Source organism: Canis aureus, chromosome 8 (genome assembly GCF_053574225.1).
Source record: "Canis aureus isolate CA01 chromosome 8, VMU_Caureus_v.1.0, whole genome shotgun sequence".
NCBI lineage: Eukaryota > Metazoa > Chordata > Mammalia > Carnivora > Canidae > Canis > Canis aureus.
In genome coordinates this window covers 72,487,539-72,510,116 of record NC_135618.1, presented here as the reverse complement: position 1 = coordinate 72,510,116, position 22,578 = coordinate 72,487,539, and the positions used below count along the sequence as shown (strand labels likewise).

The 22,578-nt window shown below is 55.4% G+C and overlaps 1 protein-coding gene across 2 annotated transcripts in view; it reads left to right on the top strand.

Moving 5' to 3' along the window:
• The first annotated feature begins 3,979 nt into the window (after window positions 1-3,979).
• CASTOR2 (cytosolic arginine sensor for mTORC1 subunit 2) overlaps window positions 3,980-22,578 on the top strand; it is a 54,124-nt gene continuing 35,525 nt past the window's right edge. Inside the window, exon 1 of one of the 2 annotated variants that reach the window (XM_077908295.1) lies at window positions 3,980-4,153. In XM_077908295.1, the coding sequence (XP_077764421.1) occupies window positions 4,041-4,153 (113 nt within the window). In that variant the 5' untranslated portion in view covers window positions 3,980-4,040. The remainder of the gene's footprint in view (window positions 4,154-22,578) is intronic. The other variant, XM_077908296.1, reaches the window with a different exon arrangement.

Genomic DNA, 22,578 nt, shown 5'->3' with positions numbered 1-22,578 from the left:
ATGACTGGTGTCCTCATAAGAAGAGAAGATTAGGATACAGAGATACACATAGAGGCAAGACCATGTGAAGGAAGAAAACAGACATCTATAGATAGCCAAGGAGAGAAGCCTCAGAGGAACCAAACTTGCTGACATCCTCATCTCAGACTTTGAGCCTGAGGTCTGTCAAACAATACATTTTTGCTGGTTAAGCCCCCCAGTCTGCCATAGTTTATTACACGGCCCTAACAGACCAATACAAACGCTTACCTGTGGTCTGTGTGGCCCTTGCTTCCACACAGCAGAATGGTTCCAAGAGAGAGCATCCCAAGAGGACCTGATGCAAACCCTGTCACCTGTTATGACCTTGTTTCAGAAGTCACAGGCCTGCTCAAATCCAAGGGGAGGGAACATACAGACTCACCTCCTAACAGGGTGATTAGCGAATTGCAAGAAGAACATGGAGGATGGAAGATCCTATTGTCACCATCTTGGAAAAACCCAGCATGCCACACCGGGTTGGCAACTTGAGGCAACAGGCATGGTGCGCTTAACCAAGGCAGAGATTCCAGGAGGAAGGGGAGAAGGTCGGAGGTGGGTTAGACAGTGAGGTAAGAAGGTTCAAACAGGTTGGGTTGGCAGAGCCTGTCTACATTTAGATGGAGGTAGCCAGATGCTAGGAAGTTGGATGTGTGAGTCAGAGCCTCGGGAACATGTTCTGACGGGGAACTGTCAATCTGGGGAGCATCGACACATTAGAAACCAGAGACTAAGCACACCCAGAGAGTGAGAGAAGATGAGAGTTACCCATTACTATATAATAAGCCACTCCAAATCTCGGTAGCTAAAAACAACTATTTATGATGTTTTGACAGGTTGGCCGGACAGTTGCTCTACTGGTTTCACCTGGCTCACTCATGTGGCTGCATTCATCTGGATGGTGAGCTGGAAGGGCCAAAGAGGCTGTGACCCTCATGTCGGCAGGCAACAGCTGGAGCAGCTGGAACACTTGGGCCCCTCCTTCCCTGTGGTCTTTCATCCGGGCTTCTCCACAGTGTGGGGGTCTCAGGGAAGCATTCTAAGTGGGCGACTCCCAGTGTACAGGACTTATCAAGCACATCTGCTAATACCTCATTGGCCAAAAATGTCCTATGGCCAAACACAGGAGCCATCCTGTCCTCCTTACCAGGAGGCCCGATGCACTGGCAGCCATTACTGTAAAAATGCACTACAGGAAGGAATACCAAGTGGGCCTCCATGCAGAGAAGAACCACAGATGGCAAGATGGAAGAACCAGAGGAGGACCAGAAAGATACAGTCCCTAAGGAATCAAGGGGGAGGAGTGAATTCCCCTGGGAAAGTACCACGCCAGCATTTGCGTGACCTCCAGAGTGCGTGTCTCACCCTGGCCCCTGCCTGGAACCATCCTCTGGATTGGGCAGCCCACAGGTCAGTCTCTTTAACACCTCAACATTCGTTTCTGTATTAGTTTCACAAAAATCATAATCACCAAATACAGCTCAATGAAAGCAATTCTGCAATACCATCGGCATCTGCAAACTTTATGATGGCCTGGCTCGACTAATAGAAAACCCACAGGGCTGTCAAATGCTTTTGATGGAGACTACAGTAAGAAACACCTTTGCATCAAGATCCAGCGCACGCACATGTATACACACACGCCTGCGGACACACACTGACACGCATGCCAAAATTCAAGCGTCCTGCAACTTAGAACACATAGTAGTAACTTACCCTTGCTACATGCAAAGCTCTGTGCCATGTCTTATTCTTGTTTTGGTTTTAAGATTTTATTCAATGGGGAGCCCAGGTGGCACAGCGGTTTAGCGCTGCCTGCAGCCCAGGGCGTGATCCTGGAGACCCTGGATCAAGTCCCACGTCAGGCTCTCTGTGTGATGCCTATGATGAATAAATAAATAAAATCTTAAAAAAAAACTTTTTTACTTATTTATTCATGAGAGACAGAGAGAGGCAGAGACGTAGGCAGAGAGAGAAGCAGGCTCGCTGCAGGGAGCCCGATGTGGGACTCATCCCAGGACGCTAGGATCATGACCTGAGCCAAAGGCAGATGCTCAACCACTGAGCCACCCAGGTGTCCATGTTTTGTTTTGTTTTTAGTGCTAGTCAGCCCTGCTAAACTGATTTCACCATCCGCTCACGGGTCATGGCCCAGATATTAAAAAATACTGAGGCCATTCGGTGCAGAAGTCAGCACGCTGACCGAGCCCTACCCTTAGTCTCGTTTGCTTGGTTTCACCTGTTGGTAGTTTTGTGTTGTTGTGTTTTTTTAATTGAATATGATGCCTTCAAGCAGGCCTCCCTTTTCCTGTTCCACTTTTGACGGTCTGATACCCATTGTGTTCACACATCTCTGTTACTTGCCTGGACCCTGAATGCATTTCTGTTTGGGCCTTCTAGATCCCCGGACTTTAAAAGGATAGGGTTTGCATTTATGCACTCCATGAATATCAAATGCCTGTCTCTCACATGTCACGTTGCAGGCACTGGTAATATAGCAGAAAACAGACAGAAATCACTGCCTTCATGGAGCTCAGATTCTACAGGAGGCAGACAGAGAAAAAAAAAAAAAAGTAAATCTATTCTTTATTAGAGGGTGGTTTATTGTTTAGTGAAAACAAAGTGGGAAGGGGTTCGGCCTGCTTGAAGAGCTGCCAGATTGCAGGCTTCACACTCCTTTCTGGAAATAAGGGAGCCTCATATGTTCCTACCTAACACAGGAGGACTCAGAGAGAGAATGTGGGAGGGCAGAGCCGGTTTTCCCCAAGAAGAGCCCTCCCGGACTGCCCCACCAGGTAAACCTGACCTACCCTGCCCCCGGATTACTCTCCCAGAGAGCGACGCACCAGCAACTTTCACCTAGACCATCAGCCTCGAGGCAGCCACGTAGGGGGTCGGTGGCAGGCAGGCAGGCAGGCACGGCCCCCCCGGCTGCGGGGTGGAAAGCCCTTGGGACTATTTCAGACCGTCCCCTAAATCGGCCAGTCGCAGTCCCCGCCACCCTCGCTCGCTCGCTCGCGCGGGCTACGCGGCCACCTCATTGGATCTGCACACATGACCCCTCTCGACCGGACTCCTGGTGATCCGCCTGCCTTATCTCTCGCCTCTCCTCCCTCACATTTTCCGCTCCAGCAAAGCCAAACACAGCACAGTGGGGGCTTTCACGCTTCTGTGCTCCGGACACGCTGTTCCTTCTGCCTGGAAGGCCTCGGGCCTCCAGCCCCGAGCCCCGCCCCCGTCCTCGGCGAGCTCCCATTCACCCTGCAGAACCCGGCCGGGGTGCCCCTTCCCCCAGGAACCGCCCCCCGACGCCCCAGGCCCCGCTGGGTCCCCTGCTCGGCCCGCACCTCGGGCCGCAGCACCCATGCCTCCCTGGCTGCTCTGCGCGGTGCGCACCCATTTCTCCGGATCGCTCCCCTCCCAGACCCGGGCCTCCTCCGGCGCCGCCGCGGACGGGGGGTGGGGGGGAGCCGTGCCGCGGGAGCGCCGGGGCCTGCCGTGGCGAGGCCCGGGCCGGCCCGCCCTCCCCGCCGCCGGCCGCCCCGCCGGCGCCCGCGCTCCCGCCTCGCAGCCCCCGACGGCCCCGGCCGCCGGCGCCCCGGCCGCGCGCGACTACAAGTCCCGGCACGCCCCGCGGCGGCCGCGCATGCCCAGCGGGCCGGCGTTTGAGTGGCAAGTTGTTTGTTACAGCGAACACCAGCTGCTCTCCGCGCCGGGCGCCGCGCGCCGCCGCTCTGCCAGCGCTGCCGCCCTCGCCCTCGCCCTCGCCCTCGCCCTCGCCCTCGCCCGCGCCCGCGCCCGCGCCCGCGCCCTCGCCCGCCGCCGCCCCCCGCCGCCGCCCCCCGCCGCCCCCTCGCGGCTCGGCGGGCCTCCCCTTTGTCCGCCCCGGGCCGCCCGGCGCCCGGCGCCCAGCTCCCGGCCCCGGCCGGCCGCCCGCGGCGCTCGGTGCCGGCTGGGCGCGCAGGGGGCGGGGGCCGCGGCTCGCCCCCCGCCGATGAGCCGCCGCGGCGCGCGGGCGGACGATGGAACTCCACATCCTGGAGCACCGGCTGCAAGTTGCCAGCGTCGCCAAGGAGAGCATCCCGCTCTTCACCTACGGCCTCATCAAACTTGCCTTCCTGTCCTCCAAGACCAGGTGAGCGCGCGGGGACGCGGGCCGGCCGGGGACAGACAAAGAAGCGCACCCGGGCCGCCGTGCTCGCCGCGGCGCCTCGGAAAACAACTTGGAGCCCCGGGGAGCGCCCCCGCCCCCGCCGCCGCCGCCGCCGCCGCCCGCCGCCGCCGCCCGCCCCGCCGCGGAGCCCCCCGGCCTGCCCTCGGGCACCGTCCTCCCGCGCCCCCGCCCCCCGCCCCCGAGGTACCCCCGCCGCTGCCTCCGCCGCCAGCCCCCGTCTCGGTCCCCTCCCTCCCCGAGACAGATCCGGAGGGCCGGGGAGGCTGCGGCGACGAATCCGTGAATGAATGAGCGAGCGAGCGAGCGAGCGAACGAATGAATGAAAAACAGGTGTGGGGACGCGACGGGGGAAAACACAAACTAACGCCCCCCACCCCCCAGGCCCTCGGCCGCGCCGGCCCGCGTCGCCGGGGCCCGGCCGGGATTGTGCAGAGCGCGGCCACCCGGCGCGGAAAATCGTAAAATCCTTAGTGGGTGTTGATCCCGAGGTGCCTGCGGGGACCGCCGGGGCGCGGGAGGCCGGGGGAGGGTCCGGGGTCGCGGCGCCGCGTTCTCCTCCCGGCCCGGGAGGGTCGTGGGGGCTGTTGCCGAAGCGTGGAAGGGGGAGGAGCAGGCGTGTTTATGGCTCAGCCTCGAGGCTGGGCTTGGATGCTGCAGGGGGAAACATAGTTGAAGGCCTCGGGAGGTTGGGGAAGAAACAACAGCAACAGAAAACCCAAGTTGGATTTTTCTCACCACCAGGTCAAGGTCTGACCCCGCGGGCCCCGGTGGGCGTTCGGATTGGGGCGTGTTTTTTTTTTTTTTTCCAAGGAGCCCGAGCCCAGTGGAGTGTGAGCTCGAGCTGGCCGCTGTAACTTAAATGCCTTGTTTGTCCACCATTGTGACTGTTCAAAGCGATGAAGTTGTTGCCGGCTGGGTTTTCAGGGGTTGGGGCGGAGGTCGTTCTCCCTGGCTGCAAAATGAATGAATGCATTGCAGGTCAAGGTTAACGTTGCAAGGACGGCCCCTAAAGCTGCCCCCCTCGGCCCTGAGCTCAGGGAAGCTCTGGGGATGCAGGAAAATAATTCAATCCGAGCTTCTTATCTGCCTGGTAAAGTTCTTGCCTGGAAATCTCACTTTGATGTGTGTGTGTCTGAGCGGGCAGCTCAGTCCCGCCATTGTTTGCGAGATGGAGCGAGATCCGCTGGTGGCATCTTGTTTACTTTCTTCTCCGGCTGCTCTGCTCTGCTCTGCTCTGCTCTGCTCGGTGGGGGTATGGAGGGTTGAAATCCTCTCCTTCCCCGAGCAGAGGCTCCTTTGATTCCAAAGGTAATTATTAAACAGGTCATTTGAAAACAAAAGCCAACAGCTCCAATTCTAAACCTTTCACCACCACCACCTCCCCTCCGCCCCCCTCTGGCTGTTGACACCCCCCCCCCCATCCCTCCTGTACCTACCCTCTGTCCGCACCCTCAGCCTGTCTTGAGCTTCCGAGGCTGGAGGTAAAGAGAGACTAGCCTTGTTTTTCCAACCCGTGGCCCTCAGCCCCAGGCAGCCCCCTGGCTGATTTGTAGGCTACCATTCAAACCAGGATGATGACTCAGGCTGCGGCTGAGCGGGGCCTGGGTGGGTGCTGGGAGGAGGGGGCATCTGGGGGCTTCTTAGGAAGGCAGCAAAGAGCCACTCCCTCTGCCCCTCACCCTTTGTGTAGGGACCGGCCCTCTTCCAGCCTCTATCCCGGTCCAGTTTTGAGAATTCACAGGTAGACATGGGAGGCTCAAGACCCCTGCTGAGCTGTCTGACCATGGAAATCACCCCTCATTGAGTGGCCCTTGCTCTGTCCGCTGCTGGAGGCCGCTGGTCTGTGGCCCAGGTGTCCAGTCCAAGCTCAAGATGACTCAGAGGTCAAAGGTCATATCCTTGTCTCCTGGGTCTGGTGCTAGAAGGTGCTGAGTACAATTGCCAGATAGCTGAAGGCCTGCCTTCCCTTGCACTCGGGGGCTGGGATGCTGGCTTCAGGCTGTGGTCAGCCCTGTGCCCAGGGCAGGGTCCCTTTCCTCCCCGGGTTCTCACTGTGTCCTCCTGTAATGAAGACACCCCCCACCCCCCATTGTCACAGAGCTGCTGTGTGTGGCATGTAATGATCGTGGATGCCGGCTTTGTCACAAGTAGAATGGGTAGTTGGGTGTGGATATATTCCTGAAGCTATTTCAATAATCTGTCCTCCAGGGCGAACTTTTCTCCCCTTTTGATTCTTCCACCAGCACCTGCCCCCAGTGGTGGCCCACAGCCCTGTCACTTTCCCCACCCCCGACCTAAGTTTAGCTCAAACTAGTGCGGCTGGGCGCGCGCGCGTACACACACACACACACACACACCACAGTGTCGCTGTGCTGCCCAGTCACAAGTTTTCAGCCGCTTCCTATAGGGCCGTATCCTTGGCATGGCATTAGAGGCCCCTGGCATCCAGATCTAGAATCCTCACCTTTAGCCACTCAGGCAGATACTCTGGTGACCGACGATTGACTTACCCTTCCCTTCACACCTCTGTGCTTTCCTACTTCCCATTCGGCCTGCAAACACACCCCTTTCCTGGTAAATTTCTGTTCACCCCTCAACATCTAGTGATCTCACCCTGAACCTTTCTTGAACCACCTCCCCCCTTCCCTTTGCCCCCAGCAGACTTAATCACTTTTTCCCTCTTGTTTCCACCTGGGTGGAACCTTGGAGGAGGACTTGCCATTGGTAGATACTCGCTGAGGGGAGGGGGTACAGCTGCATCTAAGAGTTGTTAAGATACTCTGCTCCTCCTTGTTCCAAGCCTAGAGCCTGATGGAGGGGAAGGAGGACACAATTACAGTCGAGTGGAGTCAGGGAAGGGGATCAGCTGGGGAAGCCGACAGGCCTGGGAGGCTCCCTGTAGGAGGTGGCACTGGATCTTAAGGGTTTGAAATAGGAATTAGCTAGGTGGGAAAGGGGCCCAGGCCCAGATCCTGCACACACCATCGTACAGCTCTGTGAATTGGGTTTTACACCCACTTTGCAAAGGAGTCTGAGGCTCAAAGGTTAAGTGACTTGCTCAAGGTCACACGGTAAATGGTAGAGATGAGATTTTTGAATCTGCATCTTACTGACTTAAGCTCAGAGATTTGCTCTTACAGGTGCAAACAGTACCCGTGTTCAGCTGTTATGTCCAGCTCTTCTGTTAGCAGCACATGGTCCTAAAGGTTTTCGGGGGCACAGAGTGGAAGGTGTAGGCTTCCTGGATCCCTTCTGTCCTGCTTCTGCAGACCTTTCTCTCCTGGACCCATCCTGCCTCACCTACCAACTACATTTTGTACTTCCTCGCTGCCCTGATCAGGTGCTCCCTCCCTAGAACCTTTCATCCCTGCTCCACAGTTGTCCATCACAGCATGCTGTTGGGTTTCTTGTCCCACCCGCTAAACCTTATCCCCAGGAAGCTTTTTGAGTAGTTTCACCTACCCCCGACTCCCAGTCAGTACCAGAGAGAAGAGGGCCAACCATTGATTTCACTCTCCCTTACAAAAAGGTAAAGATGCTGGGTTTGGAGAAGGCAAGTGGCTTGCTCAAGGTCACGCAGCTGGGAAGAGACAGAATTGGGATTTGAACCGGGTCCTTTCTCCACTGTGCTTAGCACACTGCTTTGTCGGCACTTAGCAACTGCCTGTTTGATGGATGTCCGACTCGTGCACAGAGTGACCCAGATTTCAGCCAGTCTCTTATGAGTGCCCTGGGGGCTGGAAGAGGCGAGGCAGGCAGAAGCACACCTGGAGAAGCGAGGCCCAGCGCCCCTGCCCCCTGCCGAGGTTCAGGGCAGCATCTGGGGGTGGCTGGACTGGCGGCGTGCACTTATTCCAGGCGCAAAGAAGGAGAGTGAGACCCTGGGTGAACAAAATCAGAGCCATCCACAGAGCCTCTCCTCCACTCTTGTGATAAACTGAGGTTCTGTAGCCTGGCTGAGGGCCCTCTGCAGCCCACCTACTTCTCTTTCTCCAGCCTCACTTCTGCGGGCTCCCAGCCACACAGACTGTTGCTCCTGCATGCACGCGCGTGTACACACACTATGGCATCTCCAACCTCAGGCCTTTGTTCTTCTGTCTGTCTGGAATGTTACCCTTTGCCCTACTCTTTTTATCTGCATGCTCATTCTTTTGGATCCCATTTTGGCCTCACCTCCTCCAGGAAGCCTTCCCTGAGTGCACAAGCCAAGCTTAAACCCTTCTGGTATGAAGGGCTTATTCTCAAGAAGATGAAATGTGATCAACCACGGGATATCAGCAGGATGCTTTGGGTTGCAAATAACAAAAAGCCTTGACTCAGCTGGCCTAAACAATGATAGGTTTGTGTGATAAGAGTTTGCAAGACCGGCTGCTCCACGGGTGGTAACTTTAAGGCTTGATGATGTCTTGAAGGACCCAGGTCTTCCTGCCTTTGTATTTGGCCATCCTTGGAATGGCTGTAGGCTTTATTGGCAGTCAGGAGGAAACCCAAGGTTGGGAAAGGCTCCTTGCCTCCCGAAAGTCTCAGAAACCTGGAGAGGTTTCTGAGAAACCTCTCCACCCCGCTCTTGCACAGACTTCTTCATCCCATTGAGCAGAACTGGGTCACGTGAACAGGCCTGCACGAATCCCTGGGACAGGGGATGAGACCATCACAGACCAATCAGGATCCGCCGTGACCAGAGGGGCGTGTCTGCTGCGGGTGGCGTGGGGGGCGGGCAGGGGGAGGCCCAAGCTCCTGCAGCTCTTGTGGGATTCAGATTTGCTGTGTGCAAAAAAAAAAAAAAAAAAAAAAAAAATTTTGCTCTCTGCGGACACCTTACGGCAAAACGAGGGTCAACTAATAAGTCTGTAGTAAAAATGTTGACAACTCCAAGTCAGAGTTGTTCCCATTTTACAGATAAGGAAAGCAAGGAGCTTGAGTGCCCCAAGACACGCACAGATGGCAGAGCTGGGGTTTGAACCTAGGGAGTAAGGCGGTAAAACCTGGCCTGATGACCACTCGGCCAAGCCTAAGAGCCCACCAGGTTGGCTGCCCCATGCTCAGGGGCCACTTAGAGGTGTTGCTGAGAAGCCCTAGCCATAAAAGGGGACACGGGCAAGGTCATTATCCTGAAGTGCGTTCATTCAGGTGGCCAGACACTGTGACTTTTTTTTTTTTGTCCAGTAAAATACTCTCATCTTTAAATTCCACCCAAAGTCCATCTCATTTGATTGGGGGAAGAAAAAAAAAGCACCTAGGTGAGTATGAGGTAAGCGTGTACCCAGAGACCTGCGCTGGCCACCTGGGCCTGATCCACAGCCTGTAGATCTCTGGTGTGTTTTGGCCTGCGTGTGTTCATTCATGTTGCTGCCTGCTGGAAATCTTGCCAACAAGCCCTAGCGAGCGCTCAAGACTTCAGAGGCATTTAGAGGAGAAAAGCTCAAAATTGCAAACGGTCCTTCCAAAACCCTCACTGGTTTCCTGAGTGCATTGGGCTGAGGCCACGTCTTGATTGCAGTTTAGGGAAAGACAGGCTGGCAGCGATGTGAGGGCCCAGGAACCCTCGGGCGGAATCCTAGCACTGTGGCTTCCTGGCAGTGCAACCTTGGGCCAGTTGTTTGACTTAGCTGTGCCGTCAGTTTCTTACCCCTGAAATAGGAATAATGATCGAGCTCACTGCCTAGCCTGTTGTGGGGACTTAATGGGACATGACAAGCACTACAGTAGAGCCTGGTCCACTAGAAGCTCCAATAATAGTTAGCTGAGAGGAAGTGCAATGGTTAAGCTGGCCAGTGCCAGGGTGGAGTTTAAAAGGTTAGGAGACTTTTTTTTTTTTTTTTTTTAGGGTTAGGAGACTTTATGGCTCTGTGCCTGCATACACTCTGATTCTAGCAAATGGAGATTCTTAGTGCCTTCCAGGAGCCTACCTGGGGACGTATGTCACTTAGGACCTCTGCAAGAGGCAACCAAAATGCCCTGGGACCCCAGGGCTGCAAGCAAGTAAGGCTTCCCAGAGGAGATAGCACCATTTGAGCCGAGTCTGGGCAGAATGGGAAGACATCAGGAGGTGGAAGTGACAAGGATGAAGGAAGACAGGTCAGGCAGGCAGGCAGCAGGAGTGGTGGGCACAGATGGGTCAAGGGAGGGTGTGGGTAGAAAGCACCAAGGTGAGCCCCAGAGCCATTTCACACACCTGCCCGGGGCAGCCATGGCCTGCCACTGCCCCAGAGGAGGGGGCTGGCACCAGGCGGGAGGGCACGGCATCGTCCTTGGCCTGCCCCACATCCAGCAGCTCAGCATGGTCTACCCTTTCCTTGTCCGCGCCCACTGCCTCTGCCATGGCCAATCCCCCTCATCTCTCCCCAGAATTCACCGAACAGCTTCCCCACCAGCCCCTCTGCCTCCAGGGCAGTGCAAGTGATGAGCACTGCCAGAGCATGCTGGGCAGGGGACACAGCACGAGCAAAGGCCCAGAGACTGGAAGGAGAGGTGTGCCCAGGTTGCAGGCTCTGGTTTGGGGCTGGCATGACCACAGCTTGGGGTCGGTGCACATTGCTGTTTTGTTCGTGCAGAAACCCTGTGGTGTGCACCTGCTGTGTACAGGGCCCCCCGGGAAACACAAACAGAGCTTCTGTCCGGTGGGAAGAAAAGGTGCATTTTCCGACAAAGATAGAAGGCGGGGGCCCCAAAGACCCAGAGGAAGGGGCCCGCTGGTCATGTGGGGCCGAGCGGAGGCCGTGTGGCCCCACTGGAGTTTGGTGCAGGGGCAGATTTCATGGTTCACTCTGCTCAAAACCCTTCTCAGACTATCCTATTTCTCACCTGGTGCTGCGACTGTTCCTTAATCTGCTTTCTTCTGTCCTCCCTGGTTCTGTCCTGTCTCCACGCCACACATGCCGTATTTCAGAAGTGATAGTTGTGAAATATCCCAGATCCCTTGACATCTTTCCCCCCACCTTCAGGTGGGGTCTGGACTAGTGACTTCCAACGAGCAGAAGGTGGTAGAAGCAAGGTGTAAGCCTCAGAACCTGGGCCTAAGTGGATAGCTTCTGTCTGGCTGTACCTCTCTGTCTTCTGTCTCCCTGGCTTTCTCAGATCCCTTGCTCGGTGGGGGCAGCTGCCATGGACACGGCAGCGGCCTTGTGGAGAGGGATCAAGGCCTCCCACCGACAGCCAGCCTGTGCATGAGCCACCTGGAAAACAGATCCTGCCGCCCCAGGCAAGCCTTCCAGTGACCGCAGCCTTAGCCAGCACCTTGACCATGACCTCCTAAGAGATCCTCAGCTCCCAGCACCCAGTGGAGCCGCACCCAAATTCCTAACCAGGAACTGGGAGAGAGAGAAAAGTTTGTTCTTTCAAGCCACTGAGTTTTGGGGCAATTTGTTATGCAATAGGTAACTAACACAGTGACTACGTAATTTATCATTCACATGGGGACACCTCTGATTATCACAGGGAGCGCTAAAGATAATTACCCTGGACAACAGGGCAAACCAGAACATGTGATCGCTACAGCTTTAGCCCTGTCTGACAGCCTTCACAGGTGTTCAGACCTAACACGGAGTTCACTTGGAGAGCTGGCTCAAGCATCACCTCCAGGAAGCCACCCTGGGGCTGGGTGAGGGGTTTCCTGGGATCACTTGTATCCCGGGATATAGTTTAGGAGGACTGGTCCCCTCTGTCCTCACTCCACATGCGTGTCTGGGCCTTAGGACCAGTGCTATGTGGTACTGATTCGTCGCCTATCAGGCCAGAGAGGCAGTTGTAAAGGAGTGAACTGGTCTTTCTAGAGACTGCACATGGCTGGCAAGGTCTTTTTTCTTAGCATGACCTCTGGTACAAGGAACCAGCCCCGGATGCACCAGCCCGGTCCTACCGGTGTTTGGGACAGTCAGACTCTGGTTGTCCAGCATCCAGGCAGGCCCACCGAGATATCCAGCAGCTGACAATGCACCAGTTTGTTGGGAGTGTGTTTTTTGGGAGTGTGTTCAATTAAACCTTTAAGGGGGCATGCCCCTCTAGAGGCATCTGTCTTCTACTCATCTTTGCCATAAATAGAATCTGTTGGACACACTCCAATCCCTGAGATCTGTGCTTAAAAGCTTGGGGTCTTGGGATGCCTGAGTGGCTCAGTTGTTCAGCGTCTGCCTTCGGCTCAGGGCATGGTTCAGCGTCTGCCTTCGGCTCAGGGCGTGATCCCAGAGTCCCAGGATCGAGTCCCGCATCAGGCTTCCTGCATGGAGCCTGCTTCTCCCTCTGCCTGTGTCTCTGCCTCTCTCTCTCTCTCTCTGTCTATCATGAATAAATAAATAAAATATTTTACAAAAGAAAAAAAAAAGCCTGGGGTTTTACCTGTCCACTCATATTTATGGCTATGGTATTCAAAGTAGCCCAAAGGTGAAAGCACCTCTGGGTGTCTCTGTCCAGGGCCAAGCATGGTACATATGTACAGTGAAATATTACTCAACCTTCAAAAGGAAGTACATTTCACCAAGTGGAATAATAAGCCAGTCACAAAAGGACAAATACTTCATGATTCCACTCAGTGAAGTATTTCAAGTAGATTTGTAGACACAGAAAGCAGAATGGTGATTGCCAGGACTGGAGAGAGGGGAACTGAGTGGAGATGTTGTTGTTTAGTGGGTACTGAGTTTCTGTTTTGCAAAATGGGAAGAGTTCTGGAGATCAGCTGCATGACAGCGTATAATACAATTAACACTACGGAACCGTACACTTAGAAATGTTTAAGATGGGAGGCCCTTGGGTGGCTCAGTCAGTTAAGCGCCTGCCTTTGGCTCAGGTCATTATCTCAGGTCCTGGGATCGAGCCCCACATCTATCAGAGGAAGGAGCCTGTGTCTCCCTTCCCCTCTCCATCTTCCCCGCTATTCGTACTTTCACAGGTTCTATCTCTCTCAAATCTTTTTTGAGAAAAAGAAATGGTTAAGTTGGTACGTTTTATATATGTATGTTTTACAAAAAAAAAAATTAAAAGAAAGGCCCCTATAAACTTAGAGAGCATGTGGAAACCAAAGGGCAATGTGGCATTGGAAAGGTAGTGAGCCTGGGCAGCCCAATGGCAGATTCAAGCCAAGGGAAAAAGCTGGCACCTAGAGAGATAACCACTCGGAGCAGTTCTATCTTAGCTCACTTGGTCCTCGCCACAGCCCTTACCATGTGTGTGCAGTGACCAGCCCTATTTCACAGAGAGAACGTTGAGGTACTACACTGTTCAGTTCCTTGTCCAAGATCCCAAAAACCCAGTAAGGGAAGAGTAGGGTGTTTTTTTTTTTTTTGTGACAGCTTTATTGAGATATAATTCACATACCATACAGTTTGCTGTCTTCAAGTTTGCGCTTCAGAAGCATCTGGTATATTCACAGAGCTGTGCAACCATCACCCGTGTCTACTTCCAGAACATTTTTATCACCCAAAAGAAACCATACACATTAAGCAGTCACCCCCGGGCCCTGGCAACACCAGTCTACCTTCTGTCTGTGGATTTGCCCCTTCTGGACATTTCATTTAAATGCAGTCATACCATATGGTTCTTTGTGACCGGCTTCTTTCACTCAGCATCATGTTTTCAGGGTTCCTCCATACTGTGACATGTGTCCGGACGTCATTCCTTTTTACGACTGAATAATACTCCATTGTGTGGAGTATACTGCCTTTTGTTCATTCATCCACTGATGGTCATTTGGATTGCTTCCACGTTTTAGCTGTCATGAATCATGCTGCCGGGGACATCTGTGCGCAAGTGTTGGCGTGGCTGTATGTTTTCATTTCTCCTGGCTGTGTATATTCCGAGGAATGGAGTGGGGATCACATGGGGTCACACGGTGACTCTGCACGTAACATTTCAAGGAAGCGCCAGGCTGTGTGCTACACCAGGTGTACCATTTAACCTAGCATTTCACATACCTGAGGTGGAGGGATTTGAACCCGGGGCCACGGGCTGCACTGCTACAGTCTTAAGCTACCACATTAGCTTCGTATGGGGAGGAGCCTGGAAGCCCTTACTGGGTGACCACAGCCTGGGCAGCCGAGCTTCAGGAACACCTTGTTGCTTTGTGGGCAAACAGGATTATGGGGAAACAATGGCCTACATCAGCACATAGCCCAGGGCGGGCCTTTCCCGGAGGACTCCTGGTCCTGAGCTTGTGGGAATTTGGTGCCACCTACGCAGGTACACCTGTGAGGGGAGGCGAGGGTGTCCCCTGTGGGTTCCCATGCCCCCTGGGGCCTTCCGAGATTGCTCCCACATACCTGCTGATTTTCAGGGGTCTTCAGTAGGTGGGTGCTGGAGTGGTAGGCTTCAGGAGGGTACATCGGTACTGAGGCGGCCTCACCTGGAGGCCCTGGTGAGGTGTCCATGGATGAGGCTGGAACTACTGGACCTGAGCAGCCCTGGCAGGGAGGGAGGGAGGGAGGAGGCTGCTGATAGGCCGGCTGTGTCCTGGGCTAGAACTAGGTGCTCCTTTCCTTTCCTTTTTTCTTTTTTCTCCTCTTCTCTTCTCTTCTCTTCTCTTCTCTTCTCTTCTCTTCTCTTCTCTTCTCTTCTTCTCTTCTCCTTTCTTTTCTTTTCTGAGATTTTATTTATTCATGAGAGAGACAGAGAGAGGCAGAGAGACACAGGCAGAGGGAGAAGTAGGCTCCCAGTAGGGAGCCCGATGCGGGACTCAATCCCAGGACCCCTCAGGGATCACAACCTGAGCTGAAGGCAGACACTCAACCACTGAGCCACCCGGGTGCCCCAGGTGCTTATTTTCAAGGTAGGGTGAATTTTCCCTCAAAGGCTTGCTCTCCACTGAAACCAGGCCAGGCCTCCTGGACGCTCCCCTGGACTTTCCCCTCCACCCTTAGGGCCTCTGCCTTCCTGCTGATCCCTCCCTACCCCAGGGTTGACTCCCTTTCTCGAATAAGAAAGACAGTAGGTGGAAATTTCTTCTCAAAGTTCAGTCTTTTTACTTCAGAGCTCAAAAGTCACTGATGCAGTAACCGATAATGGTGAACTTACAGCAGACAAAGCTTAACCTCGAAGTTCTTTCTCAAGAGCCGACTATGCAAGCTTTCCACCATTTACCCTTACCGAGGCTCTGTCGGAAGGAGGGGGTAACTTGCCCTAGGTCACACAGCAGACATGTAGCAAATTGGGGCTCACACCAGCTCCCGTACTCCCGGCCCTCCTCTACCTGGACCTCAATCCACTCCTTCCCCCCACCCCTTTAACTCCAGATGGAAGACCTTATGTGAATGGCCATTTCTCAGGGGTGTGCCTGTCACGGTCAGTCCAAGCCCACCGCTTACCAGCAGTGTGACCACAAGCAAGCTGTTAGCAACCTGTCCTCCTCTTTAAAATGGGCAGCATGGGCGCAGTGGGCTCAGATCATGATCCCTCTCCCTGTCCCTCCGCCTGCCACTCCACATGCTTGTGTTCTCTTTCTCTCTCTCGTTCTCTAACAAATAAATAAATAAAATTTTAAGAAATATAAAACGGGCAGCATGGTATCAGCCTCTCTGAGTTGTGGTGAAGATCACTGGGAAATGTTATGCCAAGGACTTAGGTGCCCACACAAGGCAAGCCGGGTATTCGAAGGAACCCAATGAATGTTTGTTGAGGACCGAAGAGCCCTGGGCTGGACTGCCAGCGTCGGCAAGTGGGTGGCTGCACAGAAACCTGATCCCTTCCTGCACGTGTGTCGCCTGCCCTGGAGCTGAGTGTGGCCCCCCAGAGGCCCTGGCCTCTGCACTTGGCCTCCAGAGGCCTCCTTGCTGCTTCATTCACGCTGCCTGTCCCCCAGAAGCACCCGGTTCTCCAGGTCCAGGACAACCTCTAGTCTGCCCTGCGTGTTTCTGCCACCTGCCAGCCCCCTGCCTGGCTCTGGGTTCTTCTTCTGAAAGACGGGTCAGTGGTAGCACAAGGCAGTCATGTTCTACATGGCCTAGAAGGGTCAGCCCCAGTGGGGGTGGGGGGTTCGGAAGGCTCTTTGGACTCTACCGCCCTTAACCACCTTGGGTGAGACCAGGGCAAGACACTGGGGGACAGGAGATGCCCCTGGGCCTCCCAGCCAAGAGCTGGGAACTATCTCTGGTGCTTAGCGCCAGGCAGGTGCAGCTCTGGGGAGGGGAGGGTATCTCTATGGTGCACTGCCTGGGAGAACTCGTTGGCACCCACCCAGGCTGGACCCAGCCCCATCCCCCCCAACCCCCACTGAGTGATCCTTTGGGGACAGGTCATCATCCATGCGGAGTGTCGCAATTGGGAGTGAGGGGGTTACAAGGGTCACCAGTAAATGACAGGGTGGCCCCCTCAGTTCCTGGAGCCGGCCTCTGAGGGCCCCCAGTGGGTGGCCCAGATGTCGGGAGTACCCGCGCTTGAAGGCGGTGAAACCGTGTTTCTTTTTTTATCTGTTCTTTTCTAAATACTCTTCAGAGTAGAGCTATTCAGAGTGATTCCCCCCGTCAGCGTCCCTCTGGTCACCCCCCCACCCCCCCAGCTCTTCAGTCCAAATGAGTCTGGTTTAACTGCCTCTGGTCCGACTCTGCTGAAAGACCGAGAAGGCGCCAGCACCCACATCCTGGGGCTGTTCGTGGGGCTCCCTGACATCACGCAAGCCAAGGGCTTCCATGGGGCCTGCTCTGAGGCTGGCGCAGTCATGGTCATGGGGCCTAGAGATGGTGGCACTTGTCAGATCCCACTGCATCTGCCTGTGCTGTGGGCCTGCCTTGCACGCCCATAGTGCCACTAGAGAGAACGTCCCGGGCAAGTCAGGTCAGAAAGATGCCTTGTGTTAACACCATGAGGAGCGCTTGTCCCCAAAAGCCAGGACCCCTGCGTCCTCCCGTAGAAGGAAGGTTCTTGTGTTACCCCCTCCCCACACACAGCCATCTGTCTGTCCCGAGAGCACAGGTTTCTTCCACAGCCTTGTCCCTTGTCCCTGGAAGGGCAGGGACAGAAGGAGGCCCCATGGGAGTAGCTCGGATGAGCGTGCAGTTGGGGAAGCCTGTTCTCCAGCCTCCCAAGGGCTTGGCTGTCACCCTGAAGGGGCATTGGGCCTTTTGGACAGTGGCCGGGGAAGCCAAAGGCTGCCAGGTGGGGAAGGCTCATTCTGTCTGGAGAATTATTTCACATAAATCTGTGTTTTCTTCTCTGGAAGATGAGGGTGATCTGCTGACCCACCCCATCCCCCGCCCAGGGTTTGAGGAGGATCCCATGTATTGTGTGTCGAGGGCCCAGCAGCCAGCAGGGACTCAGCCAGCATCGACCATCACCAGTGAGGCTTTCTTGAGCCTTTGCCAGACCCCATAACCCTTGGGTGCTCCCCAGAACGTCTGGAGCTTGGGAGGAAGCTTATCCCCCTCCTCCCCATAGGCGGTGTCTCCTGGGGCGTTTCCTACCGGGCCTGGTGCTCTGATCTTGACACAGGGGGCTGAGCACTAGCTAGGCCCCAGAAAGGCTTGTGTAGGCTGTTTGTCTTCACACGCAGTCTAGAGACCTCAGATTTATGGTTTACCCCTGCAGGGCCCAAGCTTACCAAGGAGGGACACCCAGCAACTTCTACTGGGACCCTGGCAGGGAGAGAAAGCAAAAAAGCACCAGGGTCAGCTTTAGGATGACAGGTCACACCTGTTAGGGATGTCTGAGTCCCCCTGACCAGAGAGGGTCATAGATGAGAGAGAGGTGCTGCACCCCAGCCTAGGAGAGGCAGGGAGCCCTATCCGCTCTCTTGGCATCAGCCAATGGCTGGGATGGCCCTGGGCTTTGGGCCGGAAGTGACTGCATCATGGTGTAAGTAAATGGCTGACTCCTGATGCCATGCCCCTAACCCCCACATTCTCCTTCCAGCACCTTCTCAGCACCCCCCACTCTTACTCTCTCCCTTTGCAGTTCGCCGAGTCCCACCTCCTCCTACAGGAAGGCCTCCTGACCTCACTGTTTTGTCATCTTTTCTCACTTTCAATTTTTGAGTGGATAATAAATTCACAATGCTTTAATAATTCCAAAGATACACAAAGGTGCCCAGCGAAAGCTCCCTCCCACCTGTGTTCCTGTCCCCACAGACAAGAGTTGTGTGGATTCTTAGGGAGATTAATGTATGTAAAATTGCATGTTTATTATTAACACCCCCCCCCCTTTTTCTGTTAACATAAATGGGTATTAAACCACACTCGCTGCTTCCCGTTCCACACCGGCCTTTTCAGCTGACATTCATCTTAGCATAGATCCTCCCAGAGATTCCTGTCCTTCATTTGAACTGTTGCACCATGAGCCACGGAACAGGTGACTGTCATATCTCTGACCTGTCACCAGCTGGTGCACATTGGTTCCCGGCCCTCTTTTGTTGTTGTTGACAGTTAATGCTGTAACGTTACCATTCGGGGCATAGACCTCACTCTGCAGGCTCTGGGCTACGTTGGCAAGCAGAGGTCTGGAAGCCAGAACCTGGGTCAGAGCATCTGTGTGCTGGTGAGTTCCTCACAACACAGTCCTTCCAGAGCGGGGTTTGAATTCACGCTGCCACCATGGTGCCCCGGGCCTGCTTCTCCCCGCCTTACTGCCCACCGTGTCATCAGACAGCCTGGCAGGGGCAAGGCCCCCCTTTATGTCACCTCCCATTTTGGGGGTGCCTTTGTGCGTACGCATGTGCGTGCAGGGTCTAGAGTGCTTGGGTACCTCTGTTCATCTTCCCTGTCCAGCCAGCTGGCAGGACCCCAATGGGCTGCAGGGTCTTAACGTCTCCTCGCCCATCCTCACCCCACCCCCGAGTATCCAGCCTGAGGTCAGCCAGCATAGTTAAAGCCCTGATTTTATTTGCTCCCATGGGTAGGTGCTCACTCATCTACATGGCCACCTCTCCCTCCATCCCCCGACGTGCAGTTATGGGTGCCAGGCCCACACTCAGCCATCCCCAGTGTGCCCAGCCCTCGAAGCTGGGTCCCTCCAGATCCTGAGCTCTCTCCCTGTCACAACTGTTGGAAATCGTCCCAGGTACCAGGACCCCAGCCGTCCCAGCCTCTTGCTCACATCGCTGATTGAGAGGCTCCAGGCTCTGGGACCAGCTGGGCCCTGAGCAGCACCCTCCCCAGAGCCTGCATGGAGTTTACAGCTGTTTCCAGAGGTGACGGCTGCCAGCCCCTATGGAAACACCCTCCCACCCCAGGCCAGTGAGTAGGAAGCTCCTGGCTCCCTTCATCCTCATGGGGCTCACTCCTGCCAAAGAGGATTAGCCCTGGGTCACCCACCTCCTGGCAGGCAGAGAAGGCACTGGCGGCACGGGGTGGGCCAGAGGGTCTACTGACCCCCCTCCCCACTCCTCACGTACCGGTCACACATGGCAGGGCATTGACCTCTCCGAGCCTCGGCTTGCTTCATCTGCAAGATGGGATAACGCTGGCCCGGCCGGCGCCACAGTTTTTCTGCCATGGTCTGTACTTTCTCTTCTTTTTCCTATCACTACTATCTCCCTCTCTCGTCTGGGTGACTTTGGCAAATTGAACTCAGCCCCAGGGATGTTGGCCATAGCCAACAGCGAGAAGTTTTAATAAAAGCGAAGCCTTTGGCCCAAAGCCCGGGGACAGCCCTCAGGGCCTGGACCTCCTCATGTGGGGCAGGGCCGCCCCAGGCAGCTTGGAGAGGTGATGACAGGCGTAAACCAAGCACAACCAGAGCTGCATCCAGGGGTAGGCGTCATGGTTGTGAGGGGGTGAACTGTGTTGGTTTTAGACTCCAACGTGACCCCATTAGCCAGAGCGCAGGGCAGTGGGGCGGCTCGGCTGGGAGTTCTGTAGGCGTGTTTCAGCTGAAACTGAACCCCCCCAGGCCAGGTGCCTGAATGTTCTAGAGGGTTCAGGGGCTGGTGACCCCCGCCCAGGGAGTAAACAGAGCCCTACTCTGACTGGGGCCCCCCGGCCAGGGCAGCCGGAGATCATGCCCATGGGCTGTGTGTGGCGGGGCAAGGAGGTACAGGGCTGGGGCCAGAGGGGTCACGTTCACCCGTCTCCTGTCTCCTCCCCAAGGCCTTGCCCCCGTCATTTGGGTAAGTGCTGCCTTCCTGGTAGAGAAGGATAGCACAGTGAATCCCTCGCTCTTGGCTGCTCTGGGTTGGGCCATCTTGGGTTCAAATTTTATTTCATGGATTTGGGACTGAATCGCAGAAAGAAAGGCCCGGCCGTAGTACACGATGGTGGCACCAATCCCCCAGGGTACAGACCCCAGCACCAGAGCCTTGCAGATGTGTCCCCTGAGAGATATGAGGATGGATGTCATAGCCAAGATGGGGGGGGGGGGTGGACAGGGGGCCACAGCCTTGGCTCCCTCTCCCTGTGTGCAGTCATGATTCTCCCAGTTTCACACACTGTGCTGGGCCCTTCCTGGGGACCCCTGCCTTCCCGGTCTGTCCTCCTAGCCCTTCGGGTACAGCACAGAGGCCCCATGGAAGGGGTCCCCTCTGGCAAGCCTCCCCCGCCTTGTATACCGTTGATGTGGCTATTCAGACGGCCTCTCCTTTTCCTGAGCTTGGAAACCGTTCCATACAATTTTTCAGGGGTTTATCCCCATTTCAGCCTTTACCCTTAATCACAGTGCTTCTGTCCGGTTCCTTCACAGACATCTTTTCCCAGTAGCCCACAAGGCCTTTGTGGGTGCTGTGGGCTGGATGCTCCTGTGCTAAAGCCCTAACCCCAAATGGGGACTGTACTTGGAGATCAGGCCGTTAGGAGGCAGTTAAGGTCAAATGAGTTCAGGAGGGTGGGGCTCTGACCCAATAGGCTTACCGTCCCCCTGAGATGTGACACCAGGGAGCTCACGGTGGGCCACGGCAAACCAGGAGAAGCCATCTCTCCAGAAACCCTGCCGGCACCTCGATCTGCCTCCAGAACTATGAGAGGTAAATCTCATGTTTCGAGCTGCTCAGTGGCTGGTGCTTTATTCGGGGACCCTGTGTGCCCCCCACCCACCCCGACCCTCCCAGTCCCCCAGCAGGGAGGACCAGGGGAAAGAGCCCCGACTCTGGGCTTGTTCAGACCCTCTTCCTTCGCTGACAACACTGTGTCCTGAGCCATGGTGTACCCACCTTGGTAATGGGAGAGGGTGAAGAGGGAGCCCGGAAGTCAGGGCTCAGGGGGCTCAGCACACAGTTTTCCTGCCCTTTCTTCCTGGGTCAAGGCTGAACTCATTAAAAACGCTCAGTGTCGTTCTGTCCCATGAGCTGAACAGACAAAAGGACTTTGGTGGGAACAGTAGTGGTAACGTGAGCATCATACTCCAGACCCCACATCATGCCAGCATCAGGTCCTTTGTTCCTAAGGGCCACACCAAGGATCCCCACATCATGGAGCCAGAGGTGGAATCCGAGCCCAGAATGGTCCCGGGGCCGATGGCGTGAGGGTTAAAACCACCGCAGGCTGCTCCGGGACCCTGCTCCAGGTGGAGGCAGCTTGCATTTGAGCGAGTGAGAGACTGAGAAGTTCTAGAACTATGCCCAGTCCAAATGGGTAGCTTCTAGCCACATGCGGCTATTCAAATTCAAAGTAATTAAAATCAAATCAAATAAAGAACTCTTCAGCTGCACTGGCCGCGTTTCAAAAGGGCTCAGTAGCCACATGCGGCCAGTGGGTATTGAACTGGACAGTGTGGGCACAGAACATTTCCACTATCCCGGAAGCTCTCCCAGGCAGCACAGGTTTAGAAGATGCATTTAGGCAGAGAGAGGGACAGAGAGAGAATGAATGTGAATGCCAGGTTCATTTGGCAGTGGCCGTCCTGATGCAACGTTGGTCTGAGTGGGGTCGCTCCTGGCCGTATTCACCATCCCTTGAAGGTAGATGCTGGGGGTACACGCCGTGGGCCTCTAGACAAAACAGTTGTCCGTGGTGTTGGGTGCCGTGGCTGGGCCTTTGCTGGCAGGGCTGGCAGGAATTGGTTCCATTCTGAAACCCCAGCCACTCACAGACTTAGCTTTTCAGCTTCGTGCTCAGGTATCACAGCCTCCAGGAAGTCTTCCCTGAGCCCCAGACACCCCCCTCCACTCCCTGCCACCCCAGCATCCACCAGTTGCCCGTCTCTGCTTATTCCCTGAATCATCCACCACCACCCCCTTATATATAAATACATCATCACATTTGCATCCCCAGCAGACAGCACTGGACCCATGCAGCCGTGGTGGGCAGGCCACATGTTCTGACCTGGGGCATGACAGGGTGCCAGCCGAAAGTGCAGGGAAGCATGGGACATACCCAGGGTCACCCAGCTTGCTGGGGAGTCAGAGCTCATATTCCTTCCTGATGGCCCCTCCAGGAGGTGGCAGGAAAATGAGTCCTGAGATGTGACTGCCTGGGCTCTGGGTTTGGGCAGCAGGGACTTCCAGAGGGAGGCAGGCAAGCTGGGGCAGCAAGCTTAGTGTC